Source organism: Poeciliopsis prolifica, unplaced genomic scaffold, assembly GCF_027474105.1.
Source record: "Poeciliopsis prolifica strain line A6 unplaced genomic scaffold, Auburn_PproV2 SCAFFOLD011, whole genome shotgun sequence".
In the NCBI taxonomy this organism is placed as follows: Eukaryota; Metazoa; Chordata; class Actinopteri; order Cyprinodontiformes; family Poeciliidae; genus Poeciliopsis; species Poeciliopsis prolifica.
Window position 1 is genome coordinate 7998405 of NW_026562386.1, and position 14866 is coordinate 8013270.

The following is a 14866-nucleotide window of genomic DNA, read 5'->3' on the forward strand; positions in this document are numbered from 1 at the left end:
GAAGAAAATAAACAATATTTATCATAAAATCCCTTGCTGCTTTAATTACTCCAAACCCAAATGTTCAGCTACACACAGCATTCACACCCAGTGTTTGGCCTCTGATTCACACAAACGTAGCAGCTGTCTGTAGGATGTGTTAAACAGGTAACACTTCCCCTCCGAAGCTTTTCAGGAAAGAGTCCCACTGAGAGAGGTGACAGCTGATCTAGAGCCAGTTAACCGCCATGTTTCTCATTCTGCTTTTAAAGATTTAAAATAAAGCTTTTAATGTAACACAGTCAGAGTATTCACTTGGTAGATATTACACATCACCAAATGTAAAGAGAGGAATATAATTTGTCACAGGGCAGAGTTGCACAAACTCAATGCTTTTCTTACACCTCAGCCAAGGTGTCAAATCATGACGTACTTCTGTAGATATGAATTCCTGAGTTGTAGTTATCATAGTCCTCTGCTTTGCACACATAAAACTAAAATGTTTGCTAACTTTCCTTTACAAAAAAAGTATTGCATAGGGATCATTTGACCTTTGACCAGGCCATTATAACACATTTGGATCACATAGACTTTGTAATCCAAATTATTCATATGTAACTCTAAGTTAAGGATCACTGTTTTATTAAACCTCCCAGTCTCACGCCTTTTTCAGTCTTTGTACAAGTTTTCCTCAAGGATTTTCCTATTTTTAATCTCTATCCATGTGAAGTCTGACGATTACGCCTCTCTCTTTACTGAAGCGTTCCACAACACGTGTCGCCATGGAGGATGGTGTGTTTAGAACAATATTCAGTTTTATAGTGGCATTTTAGACCCTTCAATGCAAGGAATTGTTTAAGACTTTCTTTTTTAATAAATCTTTAATAAAGGTCAGATTTTTTTTCTATTCCACAGCAAATAATTATCCTGTCAACAAATTCTCCCACCTGAGCTGTGGATATATGTGGAAGAGATTAAATTTTTTCTAATGTATTCCTAGTGATTTTTTCTAAAAAAAAAAAGTTAATTCTTCTATTTTATTTTTTATTCCTATTAATTTTTTTATTTTTAATATTAGAAGCTACATTATATATCAATGTGAGCAAATGTGTCAGAATAGAGGCAGACATTTGGCTGGGGTTTAATTTCTGAAAGTGTTGTGAAACTTTCAACCACACATTTCATTCCAAAGAAAAATGCATAAATAGAATCTGTTTCAGGTCATTGTAAATTTCAGCCTCATCATGTAATGAGGCGAAATACCTTCAGGTAAGATATTAAGAAAATTAATGTTGTCAAGGACACCTAAAAAATCTTAACCAGATCTGATTTTTTTTTTCTGATAAAAAGCACACATGTAATCAAATACATTTATTTCATAAAATATTTCTTCCAAAACATTTCATTAAAATGAATGGCTTGGATCACTAAATTCCAGATGTTTGACTGATCAACCAGTCAGACAGTGGTTTCTTGTTCAGGGCCACCCAGTTCATGTTGGCCTTGGTTCTCTCCAGCATTGGATCAAAAATCCCAGTTTCTGAGCCAAGCTTTGCTTCAACTTCTTCTTTGAAAAGCACCAACTACAGAAGAGAGGGTGGGAAAAGCAAAATCATAACATCAAAAAAGCATTTTTTTAAAGAAATAGCATCATCATCTTTATTTGGATTGTGAGGAATTTAACAGTTTAGTTATTAAATCCACACCTGTTTGTATTCATACTCAGTAGAGAATCGTTCTGTCAATCCATTAATGATACTTCCAATGGAAATTGATCCTCGACCATATCTGAAGAAAGAGAAAAAACAAGCAGAATGGTGTCATTGCTTGGACTGACATTCAAGTTAGCAAACAAAGCTGCTTTGAGAGACACTTTATTACAAATGTTTTTATTAATATGTATTTTGCTGATTTATTTGCTCCAACCGCACACGACTGACCCCATCCTGCCAGTTTACCAAAAGAGATGGTTTGGAAACACAAATAACTTGCAAATCTTTGAATACTGAGAAAACTCACTTGTTTATTATGTAGTCCCAGTTGCCTCTAATAAAATCCCAAGCCAGAGGTTGCCCAATAGGGTTACGTGCAATGTAAATAAAAGTATCAGATACATCCTGCTTCCGGATCTTCTCTGGATCCAGGCAGTACTGTAGATACCTGTACAGAATAGTTTTGCTGTTATGAGAATCAAACTGAAACCATAGACTGTTTCAAAATCGCACAATAAGCATTAAGCATCTGTGAGCATGTGTGCGCGTGGGTGTGTGTGTGTGAGTGCGTGTGCATGACAGAGTGAGAGAGACAAACCTGTTTAACAGCCACGGCTCTTTGGTGCAGGACAGAGCAAACATAAGTTTTTCTGCCTCTGAGGCAATCGTGGCGTTCCTATACATCTCCCATGCAAAGTCCCATTCTGCTTGTCCTCCAGCTGCAATCGCATCGCAGTACACTGTGGACTTCAGGTTGGCATTGATGCTGCAAAATTTAGTTAAAATAAACCAAAACTATTCTGTAAAAAAAAATTTATGAATAAGGAAGGTACAAAAGGAAATGTCAAGAATTGGAAGAGAAATGTTGGAGATATTACAAGAGCACCACTTTCTGAAAAGACTTTACTTGTTGACAGCAGGGTTGTTCATCCACTCGTTAAACCAGCCAGATGTAAGTGCTCTGCAGCTTTCCACTCCTGACCGGCAGGCCATCGAGATCGCGTTGATCTGATTGTATCTGGACAGAGACAACATGAGCACAGTGAAAATGCCTGACATTATAATGGTTTAATTCTCAACCAGGGGAACTCAAACCTCTAGTGGTACAAGAGCACATTACAATGGGTACGCGGAAACGTTTAAAATTTTATTTCCCCGATGATAGATATCAATTACACGCCAGACACATATACTGTGGCCTTGTAAAAATAAAATAGGGCTGAGATGACCCAAATAAAAAATAATCTAAGCTTTTTTCATCCAGAGCTAAATTAGTCACAAACAAAAACTGCATGTGGAAATGATGAGAGCAGTGGTATCAGTGCTGTGCAAGGCTATAATGCTATACAATCAAAAGAGACACAGAGAGAGAAGACACAGACACAGACAAAGGTTGCAACACAAGAACCCACAAAAGCAACAGCAGTTAAATATGTATATAAATATAATTGTATAATATAATTGTTCTGGCTGAAACATCCTGATACTCTGGATTTAGGAGAGTTCAGCTGAGTCCAAAAAAGGAAGAAAAAGGTCAAATCTGGACCTAAAGCAGCACAGTGAAAACTATCATTTGTATTTTTCCAATAAAACTCATTGAGTGTTTATTCAGTACAGTCCAAAGGTTTCTATAACTATTAGAAGCTATTAAGGTTCCTAAAAGCTATGTCTCTTCAAACATACCTCACATACTTCAGTAAAAGAGGTGTCACAGCTGTGTCATAATGGATACATTCTTGATTTAGAGAAAATCTTAGGCATGAAAAGCAATAAAGAGAACACACGGTACTGAGATGAAGTCACGAAGGAGGTAAGCTTAAGATGAGCGATACCACGTATGCAATTAAAACTAGAAAGTGCAAGTTGGGAAACATCTGGTATTTATCTTACTGACAACCATCTCTTCCTCCTTATCTGTCTCACTTTTTTTTTCTTTTTCCTGGGAGCAGAAGGGGAGCCAGGGTATAACAATGAGTGTGTCTCACTTGTATATTGATGTAGAACATATAATGTTTGAAGAATGTTATGTGTTCATGAAAGCACACTGTAGATCCAGAGAAGGTGAATAGGGACACATCTGACTTACTTAAATGTCATGTTCTGTCATTCCCAATTTGAAAAGTAAGTGTGTAAATGTGTCCCTTTGATATTTTTCATTCCAAGAACACTGGAGAACAAGCGTTGTGAACTGAATATTCCCAGGAACTGTGATCAACCCAACATGTCAAGGATAGATACCAGAAATACTTTCCCTACAGTTATTTTATCTAACTTTTTGAAGGGTTCCAATAAATTTATGGATTTTTAAATAAACATGTCCTAACATGGGATTCATTTTCTGCCTGAAATTCCAATTAAAATCTGGATGTCTTTAATCATTTCAGTGTGAGATTCATGATGTGAATTAAAGATACAAATACGTTAAGCTTTTTGCATGTTTATACCACTGGTTTGAGCTGTAAAGACATGCAATGTCTGTGCACTGTCTGTGACAAAAGAGCAACGGCTTCAGGGTAAAAAAATAAAAAAAATAATAAAAAAATCCAAAGTATCCTTACTGATCTGTGTGCTTTTCTGGTATCTTTGTCCAATTTACAGTGAGATCTTGGAAGTGATGAAACAAGGGGGTGACCTGTTTTTTTATGTAGGCCTGAGGGATAAAGACAAAACATAAACATTTTAACATTATTTTGTTCTGTGATGATATGAAAAATTCACATTTAATCTTGTAATGTAATAAACTAATATTGTAATGTTGTAAAATATCTTTAACTTTTAATCATATTGAACAAACCTGCATGGGTCCATATAACTCACTGCGGTCAAACATAAGAAAGAAGTAATTCAAGTTACGCCTGGCTGTTTCCCAGGGCATATATTCAACTTCTTTATTCAGGAATGTAGTCATCCTCAGAGCCAGAGTTGTCTCAACTATTTTTGCCCTGAAAATAAAACAAAATTAAACTCCTTGGTATTTTTTTTTTTTGATTATTTTTTTATTTTTTCACTGAAACTGTTAAAAATTAAACGCCAATATTTTTGCAAAAGTGTGACCTCACTTTGCAAGATTAAAGGCATCATCAATGATCTGAGCCCTATTGATCACAGGAATTTCCTAGAAACAAAAGAAAATGTTATGAGCAACATTTTCAGACATTAATGACAGAAACAAAGCAGCAGCACAGCAAGAGTTGTACCTGGTGGTTTGAGTTCAGCTTAGCAATAAGACGTTCCCAGTTTGTTTCGTCGTAATTGACTCTATAGAAACCTGTCATGTTTACGTTGGCCACCAACCAATCAGAGTTACCAAGAACCACTTCTGTGTTTGTATCTAAATGGAAAAAATATTAGCAATAATGATTAATTTAATAACAATTGGTATCATCACCATAATCTTTCTATGAGTGGCTCATGCTATTCACTGACTTGAAATGATTCTTACCTTCCTTGTTAAGAAGCCAGTATTGCTGTTCAGAACCTCCAGTCTTAATCCAGGTAACTGGGACAAACCATTCGTAGCTGGAACCAATTTCATAAAATCACACATACAATTGAAAACAACAAATTAAGTTTTGCGTAGCACATTGTTACGCTGAATCCTACTTGAACTGTGAAGGTGTGGTCACAACAGACTCTGGGTCCAACAGAAAGTGTTGCTGTGTGATTTTTCCAGTCTGGGTATTGATGGTGACCACCGGGAAGCCCATTTGTAGGATCCATCGGTTCATAATGACCTCCACAGAATGGGGCAATGCTATACCAGCTTTATCTACAGCCTAATAAAAAGAAACATTCAATGAAAAAAAATTGTTGAAATTTGTTTGACAGCAGCAGTTCATGCTTGAAAATATGACTTTTCAGTGGGAAAACTATATCAACCAATTGGTGTAAAGTGTGTACAGAAGTCAGCAACGTAATGAACCGTTGTTGCCTTGCATTTGTCTAGAGAAAGAAATCCTTCTTCACCAACAAGATAACTTACCAAGATTTTTTATATGGGCGCTGGTCATTTAACCCCTTCATTTTTTTTATTCTTTTGAAATTTCCTATTATATGGGGTTTGTGGAAAATCATGTTTCACTTTTTTTTTGGTTCTGACTGCTTGTTAGCAAAATGTGCATTTTTATAGATTTGTTTAAGTATTTCCCAAACTTTTAAGTCAAAGTTTTATTTACAAGAAAACTGTACAGGAACATATTGATGTCTTACCATTTGCAGGTGCTGCCAGAGGTCTCTGTAGCCTGTGGTGTTATACGCAAACTCCTCTAAATATGTCTGCAGATAGATCTCTGTTATGAACCTGTTATTATTAACACAATATTGAAATTATGAATGCTTATCCCTTGTGACCTCTACTCACATGAAGTCCTTTAGAAAAGACAGTTTCTGTAATAAAATCTGAGAGCATTCTGAGGACTGCTGCACCCTGCAATGAAAAACAAAAATTTTAATTGCATCTTCATAAAACACAGTGATAATAACACTGTGATAGCTTCTGGGTGGGACCTGTTTATATCAGAGATGATAAGATTTACCTTGCTGTATGTGATGGAGTCAAACAGTGCATTGATCTGATCTGGTCTCAGGATTTCCTCCTCTTTGGAAGAGAGGGGGTGAGAGTACGCTGAGGCATCCACACTCATCACACCGACAATTTCATTAAGAACAATTAAATCTTTCTGTGAAGGAAACAGATGTCAAGACAGATTTTTCTTCAAGACCTTCAACTTTTCTCAACAGTACAGTGCTGATTTTTATGAGAAACACCCAAGCTCACCATGTTCCAGTTAGGCTCAGCATAATCAGCTCCTAGATAAGAAACATAGGTGGCAAACCCTTCGTTGAGCCACAAGTCGTTCCACCACCGCATGGTCACCAAGTTCCCAAACCACTGAGAGGAAAAATCTTCAATGAATATATATACAGAGTAATATATTTCACTTACAAAGGGCAAGCAACACATTACCATATGAGCTAGCTCATGAGAGATGACAATTGCCACCCACTCTTTGTCTCCATTAGATGACACTCCAGGATTATACAGGAGAGCCGTCTCTCTGTAGGTGATCAAACCCCAGTTCTCCATCGCTCCAGCGCTAAAGTCAGGAAGAGCAATCTGGTCTAAAAGCAATAGCAGAATTCAGAGCAGGTCAAGTTTTATTCCTTGCAAAAATATGAGCTGTAGGAACGTATTCAGGTACTGTAAGCAGATTGAGTATTTTTTTTAGATCTCTACCTGACTTTTCGAGAGGGTAGGAAGAGTTGTAGTAGTTCTCAAAAAATGCCAATATGGGTCCAGTCTTCTCCAGTGCATAGTTCCCCTGGCCTTCTTCAATGGCCTTCCTGCGAGCCCAGATTCTGATCTAAAACAGGTGGAAAACAGAACTTCAACTCTATCACAAAATGCTGAAGATGTGATCTGATGTTTGAGTCCAGTAGAGGGCAGCACATCTGTATCCCTCATTGCATTTCATTAAGTTCAATCATTTTGCTTCTACTAATGTTTTGTGTGCTCAAGGATAACATAAAGAATCAAGAACATGAACAATTAAAGTTCATGTTCTGGACATCTTTGTGTGATGGTTGTCAAAAATTTAACTCCAGCTCCAGTCCACAGCTTCATAATCTCCCTAAAGTATTTCAACTTGCTTTGTTTCACAATTTCTTAAAGGCTTCAGGAATCACTGTTGCCTGTGCACCTTTTTCTATCCCTCTTTCCTCATCTGCTCAAGTTTCCACTGATCAGCTTGGATCCAGCGTTCCTTGAAGAGGGTGTCATTGACCATCTGCTGGATAAATGTGCCCTAACATAAAAAATCATGCATTTAAATTCCTTTTATGTGTTATTTTATGGGAAACAGAAGGAAACACTGAAACAGCGTTACTAACTTTTTAAAAGTTATTCTGTTTTCTTGAGTTGCAGTAATAGAATTTAAACATCTAAACTAATATAAGAACTGCAAATATGAGACATGTTTACTGTTATGATCCTGCATCAATCTGGTCAGGTACAAAGGAGATCCGAGTGTAATATTTAACTAATGTTCATTTCATCACATCCATATTGTTTTGACAATAATACATTTGAATGCCAGTTTAATTATGTTTTTTCATTACTTTTTGCCTTCAGAGCTCATAAGAGACTGTTTCATTGTACACATTTAAAAGAAAAGTTACTAAGCTTCTACGACACACATTAATGTTAACAAGCAGAAGACTGTTGAGGTTTCTTGCACTAATTTAAATACATATAAAAGTTTCACCCATTAATTAAAATCAAAGACTTATATCAAAATAGTTATGTTTATGATTCTGACTGGGCTTTTTAAAAAATAATTACCAAAACAGCTGCATCCGGGTTCGTCCCAATGTATGCAAAATCACACACAACAAAAGCCAACAAGTATGTTGACATGATCTCAGTAGGTTCAAAGTTGGTCTGAATTAAACTCTCTCCATTTATAGTGATGTTGACAGGATCTACGAAGGATCAAAAACAACATCAGGTTCATAATTTTGTGCTTCCACATGTAACAACAGGAACTGACTCTTAATAAATTGGTGTAGTTGTTAAGCAAGTCACTGTCTACAATGAACAAAGAGTAGAATGAAGAAAGCAAGTTAATTTAACTTAATGATATATACAAAGACGGTCATTTCCAGATCAAATGGGCACAGACTTACCATAGTTGATGGCGTTAGATAAAGCGACAGTCCCCTGAGGGTGAATCAAAGTCATGTGGAAGATAGCTTTCATTGCTGGCTCATCAAAGCAGGGAAAGGCTTTCCTGGCATCTGTTGGCTGCATTTGAGTTGTTGCTACAATTCTAATAAAGCAGGAAACCCAGTAATTAATCCAACATAAAGGTGAAAAAAATGTCTATATAAAACTCATTTTATACACAATTGCTTGGAATTTCGTGGAGATCATTAAATTGTTAAATGTGTATTATACTTTGGGGAATCATGCACTGCAACAAATTAAGGGTTTCCTAAGACTTTTAAACTCCAGGGAGTTGAGTTGTATTTGTGGTTCCTTAATAATTATCCAGAGTAGATAACTGTTTTTTTGTGTTGGAACAACCACTTTAAATTACCAAGAAGAAAAAGAAAAGTGCACATTTTCATGCAAGTTTCAATGACATGTAAATGATCTTCATCTCACGATCCAGAATTCATGGTTCCTCAAGCTGTTGCCTGTTACTGCAAGCAAGAAATCCCAGTTTTTCTGAAGCACTAACCAGAATGCACTCCATTTCTCACCGAGTATTGGTTGGAGAAAGGTGCCACTCCCTCCACCCAGGGTTGAGCAGGTACACAAAATAAATAAATGACTAAATAAAATAATTTATTTTTGTGCCTTTGGACACAGAACACAGTCTTTCCTTTTACAAAGGAAATGTAATTGGCCATATGTGAATTTGTAACTTCTGTTTAACTGTTGACTATACTACATTGACATGGTCCATGAAGAGCTGTGAAGGTGTTTCAGCTAAACTGCTGTATGTGTTTTTCCTAAACACATACAGAAATTGAGAGATTTTACAAAAAGAATATTTCAAGTATTCATTTCTGCCCCTCTTGATGATTATGGTATACACCAAAAGAAACCCCAATATCTGGTTTCTCAGTAAAAAAAAAAAAAAAAGAATGTTATGCAAGACCAAAAAGAGAAGGATGTTTAATACAGACATCTTATATGACTAATACAAGACTGCTGACTTGACAACTGCGTGGTCAATAGTCATTGACACCCTTCAGAAAAAATTAAAGCCATAAAAGGTAAATGGGAAAGAGATAGGCTGTTTGGAGGAAAGTTACAAGGACTGGACTGTAGGTGCATCCAGCTTTAGACCACCCCAGGGATCCTTCTGCTTCAGGGATTCATTTAGATACTGCTTCCATTTCCCTGCTAGACTTGGCACCTGACCAAACTACCAAAAGCACTAATACCTGGTTTAATTGGACAGCTTGCTTCATTTAAACCTCAGAGAGAAGTATTGTCAATAGGAAGATAAGAGATAGATAAACCCAGCAGGGCAGACTAACCGGAGACTGCTAATAGAGCATTCTGACTTCAATAACACCTTATCAGTCACAAGTTGAACGCTTAACTGTAAGTGTTAGCTATCCATGTTAATCAAAATAAAGGCCTGAATAGAACAGAAATAAACGTTCGTAAGAATACCTTAATTTATTAAGCTGTACTTGTATCTATTTGACACCCTCATCATCATTGTAAATCCCAGCCCAGTCAACATATTTCCTTAAAAGAAAATAATATGACTTCAGTTGTATCACCCCTATTGTGGCACATAATGCTACACTTTCATATATTTGTCTGAAAGTCTTAAATCTGACCAAGTAAAAAGAAAATCATCAAACTTCCTACTTTTTCACGTTGTCTTCGAAGTATTCACTCCTGTAGAAACCTCCCAAGTCATCTGACAACTCTCCAACAAACTCTGTGTAGAGCTCGTAAAATCTGCCGGGCTGCAGTGGGTCGTTGAGCTGAACCACCAGGTACTGGGTGGGAACCTCCAGCCAGGTTTCTTTCAGGGTGGGTGCTGTCGCTCCATACAAACCGTTCAGTTTGGCATAAAATCCATCGAACTTAGTTAAGTTCAGCTTGTTGGCATGGATGAGGATGAGATCAGTCTCGATCACACATCTGAAAACAACCACGGAGTGTCCAGTGAAGATGTACAGATCATCAGCGTTGGGCGTTAGCCGGGGCCATAGGGTAATGTTATAGTGGACAGGAGAGACGGTTCCCGGAAGTCTGTAGTAGTCCCAGGGCTCTTTGGGCCCAGATGGTGTGGTGGAAGCAGTGCTGGTTGTATTGGGTCCAGCAGTGGTTGGAAGTAACTCAATATTCTTCGACCTCTCCTGGGCATACAACACTGAAAGGCTAATGATGATTGCTAAAACTCCGGCAGATGCAACCAGACAGGTGACTGCCACCGTTTTGCTGATGTAGAATCCTCTTCCCATGTCTCCAGCGCAGATGAGGAAGAAGACAGAAGGGTGACAGTTACTCTATTTATGTCCTGCTTTCATAGTCCAACCCAAAACGTTAATCATTGATACCGTGGGCAGGAGATTCTGCTGAAAGTGCAAAACATTCCAACTTGAAATGTCCTAATGATAAGCGTAAAGTCCTGTCCAGACTTTAAACTTCCAGAGCAGCGGCTTAAGATAATGGTGAATAAAGTTTTAAGAGCTGGACTATAAAGATGAACTGGTTAAATTCCTGTTTATGCCCCACTGTAAATTCTGTGGTGGATCACTTGCAGCAGATCTCTGTCTTTCCTGGGATGTATGTGCACAACTTTAATGTTTCCAGTTTGCCTTGATGTGGCTCTTTAATCATTAAGAGGACTGGAGCCGCATCACAGAAGATAGTAAAATCAAGTTAGCACAGTAAAAGCTTTTGTTTCCCCAACACTTTTGTTTTATGTCACTCAGCTTTAATCTAATTTTGAAAGAGAGACGTGTCAAAAACAAATTCAGTGTGTGAAAAGGCTCCAACAGTCAGGGCTATAAGGCACTATCATTGAAAATCATTAACCATTCAGGTGTGACCTCACCTGCCCAGTGAAAGATAGTACAACTGGAGGTGGAAGCACTCTCTTTATATGCTGGATCATAACATAAAATGGTGAGGCTGTGGATGTGAAGAATCTTCGGTCGCGGTCAGTCTTGAAACAAATCTGAAGAGGCCTCAGACAAGACAATGTTGCTGCATGACAGTCTCATGACATTTCATAACATGCTACCAGCTCAATGTTTGAGTTGCAGAGACGATGGTGTCTTGGATGACACCATTAGATTCTGGCAAGCTCTGCCACGCCTTATTAAATTTCTGTCTGGTCATGTGTTTAGAAAGCTTAGCTATGATTGATGGAAGGGATGGTTTGAAGTTTGCTTTTCTATCTCTTCTCTATCCATTCTCTTCTCTGCTCTGCACTCACAAAGCCTCCTTCTCAACTCCTCTTGGATTTGGCATTCAGGTACTTTTTGTGTCTTTGAGATGCTAATCAGGTGCTCCAGGTTGTAAGAATAAAATGCTGGTGCTATTGTAAAACATTATAACTGCTTAATGCATAACAGTAAGAGCAAATATCCATCATCCAAAATCAGAGGGAATAATCATCCAAAAAAGCATGCCTCTAGAAGACAAGAAGACTGAAATATTTTTAAATGAATAAAACAGAATGAATATAACCGAGCGACTCCAGCATGCTGCCACTGAAAGCTGTACAACTATCATCACAATTAAATGACAGTTTGAATAGACTTTGACACAACTTCAAGCCCAAGAAACTACTATTTGTTATGACTTATATTGGAGTTTGTGGTTGTAAAATGTCAAAATGTGGAAACTACTATTTGTTCGTGCAGGAAACTTCTATTTGTTATCATAGGAAATTTCTATTTGTTATTATAGGAAACTACTATTTGTTATGACTTGGCAGTCACTCCTTCAAGACTGGATTGACTGCCTTTGTATGTTCTCTGTGAAACTTTCCAAGAGTACCGTAACACTTTATTCCTGGAAGTAACTGCTGTGTATTGCTGTCAGTAAGACGTTTTTATGCAGTCTCTCCACTGGGAGTCCTAAATGACTGGAATCTGGCTCAAATGCAACATGAATGATGGAATGTTACTATCTTGCCAATAACAACAACTATTCCTTCTTTCCCTCTGTTAGTTAAATGAGATAAATAGGTGTCTAATCATAAGTAAACATAAGTTCCATGGGATATCAGGAGGCTATATTTTTTTATCATTGAATGTGTATTGCTTAATATTAACAGCTGGATGTTGATGAGAAATCACACCCAAAGAATCTGCCATCATCTGTGGTGTCTGGAAAACAGTTAAGCTAAGATGTTCATATTGGATATTTTATGAATGAACACATCAATTGAAACTTTATAAATCTCATATAACATATGACTGATAAAATGTCTGTGTAGAAAACCATAATTAAAGTTTATATCAGCAAATTAGACCATGCCAAAGTTGATAGCGCTAATGCTAAAGCTGTGAGCAATGAAGCTTCTAAGCCTAAACACAGAAGATGCCAATGAATGGTGGTACATCCTTAACTCTGGTTGTCAAATAAAATATTTATATGGCACAACATTGAACCAAATTTAAAATATATATATTTCTATGCATGCATTTTGTTTCAGCTGTGGAGTTCACAAAATGGGAGCAATCATAATCTTTGATGTTTGCAGACACTGAGGAGGTAACTCTTCCTATTCCTGGAGGGCCAACCACAAAGTTGCTCCATTTAAATGGAGTCCATTTTCGGTGAAACTGTAATGTTTTTGCTGAGTGTTTAAAACCAAGCATTAGTGTGAAGGTGTGAACTACTATGCAGGAACTTTTCCCCAATTGACATTAGAAAATATTGGCAGTTTCCAGACAGTGTTTTCATGTGAACCGTTGTCTGAGATTACACAAAGGAAGATTTGCTGCCTTAACGAAAGTAATTATGTTCAGCAACAAAACTATTACAAATGATCACTTTAGACAGAATACACATTTTGTAACATATGTTACAAAATATGTTAGAGGCATTGAGTTTATATTTCAAAATTTAATAATGATCACTTCAGATTCTCAGAGAGTTTATAACATTCACAGATGATTAACAAGTAAAGCCTGGGAGATTTTTTATTTGATTTACTTAAATTGTTTTTAGGGCAATTAGAATTACACCTGTGTAATAACATGCAACAACATCTAATTTTACAGAGGCAGGACACAATCATTTTAAGTGCTAAAATACTGCAAATAGTTAAGCCAAGAAAAGTATTTTTCAAGTTTATTATTGTACTTTTTGTTTTAGTAAACAAATTAAATTTGAAACACAAAAAAAGAAAACTGAAAAGGTTTTCAATAGAAGGATGAACATTATCTTTGCTTCTCAGATGAATTTTTGTAGCTTTCCAAAGGGACGTTAAACTTCCAGAAAAAAAAAATCTATGAGATCACACAGGAATGCAAAAGCAGTAATTAACTCTTTTTAGCAGCTTAAAAGAGATAGAAGGACTTTTTTCAGGTAAAATGCCAGTTCCTTCTGTCACAGCAAAGCAACTTTTCTGACATAATCCTCAAGGAGGATTTTCATGTCTGCGCATGGTGAAAGTGAAAAACGACATGTCTGAAAGAACACCTGAATCATGTGCACAGAAAAGCATATGAAGCAACAGGAAACTAAACTATTCCGTTATTTCTCAATTTAAGGCTTTTCTCAGTGGATTCAGCCACTTTTCTAACTTACCTTACAAAATCCTTAGAAGTGCTCTCCTGTTAGTGCCATATGGGGAAACTTTTCCCAATAATTGAACACGGACAAAACAGGCACTCATTTTGGAACTTGTTCCATCATGTCTATTGACATTTTTCAATGCATGTTATCACACGCATCTCTGTGTTTTTCATGCTTGTTATTTTTTGAAGCATTTTGAGGTTTTTGACCGCTAGTTTACTTATTTACCCTCTAACTGTGCCTGGGAGATTTTCCCAAAGCATTGATGATATTGGCATCTTTTCATCCCAAAGGTGGGATGCTATTTAATTGTAACATATATACGTTTCTTATATTGTTTTATGAAACACAATCTAGCCATGAATGCTCCCCCTTTCAGGAGAATGTAATGCTTATAGTGATTTCAAGTGATACTGTACTCTCTGGAATACATTAATGTCACAGAAAACCTCAACACCTCACACAAGAAGGTTTTCATTCAAGTTTAAACACAAGTTTATACTGGATTAATGTAGCTGTGTCTCCAGTTTCACTCCCATATCCTATCAGGTGTTTGTAATTTTTACTGGAGAAGATCCAACAATAAACCCCAATAATAACTTCAACATGGTTATGACTGTAGTAACTGTTTTCAGTGGCTTATTAGCCTACTTTTTAATAGTTTAGTAAACTTTTAAATGTCAGAATGTCTCGCTGCACCTCATTAGCTTATTACTTCAATTAAAAAAAAAGACTTGAGTATCTCATTATCATGATCGTTGTGCAATGTTTGTTATCAGCCTCTGTCATCACCTTGAACTGTGCTACACCAAGCATTTCAGACAAGCAGAAACAAGGGAGGTTTCCTCAGTAGACCATCCATCATTTGTTTTAAACCAGAACAGAT

The 14866-nt window shown here is 36.8% G+C and overlaps 1 protein-coding gene across 1 annotated transcript; it reads right to left on the bottom strand.

The window, feature by feature from the left end:
- Positions 1-1335: 1335 nt before the first annotated feature.
- Positions 1336-10697, bottom strand: LOC129364324 (aminopeptidase Ey-like). Its single transcript, XM_055036888.1, has 20 exons — positions 10084-10697; positions 8376-8518; positions 8032-8171; positions 6928-7054; positions 6658-6812; positions 6469-6582; positions 6227-6370; positions 6052-6117; positions 5901-5966; positions 5295-5467; positions 5134-5210; positions 4889-5022; positions 4751-4806; positions 4486-4633; positions 4250-4341; positions 2599-2709; positions 2290-2457; positions 1999-2139; positions 1686-1767; positions 1336-1562 (listed from the first exon to the last, which is right to left on the bottom strand). Exons 1-20 carry the CDS (start codon positions 10683-10685, stop codon positions 1407-1409), a joined length of 2895 nt encoding a protein of 964 aa, XP_054892863.1. The 5' UTR covers positions 10686-10697; the 3' UTR covers positions 1336-1406.
- Between the last annotated feature and the right edge of the window lie 4169 nt (positions 10698-14866).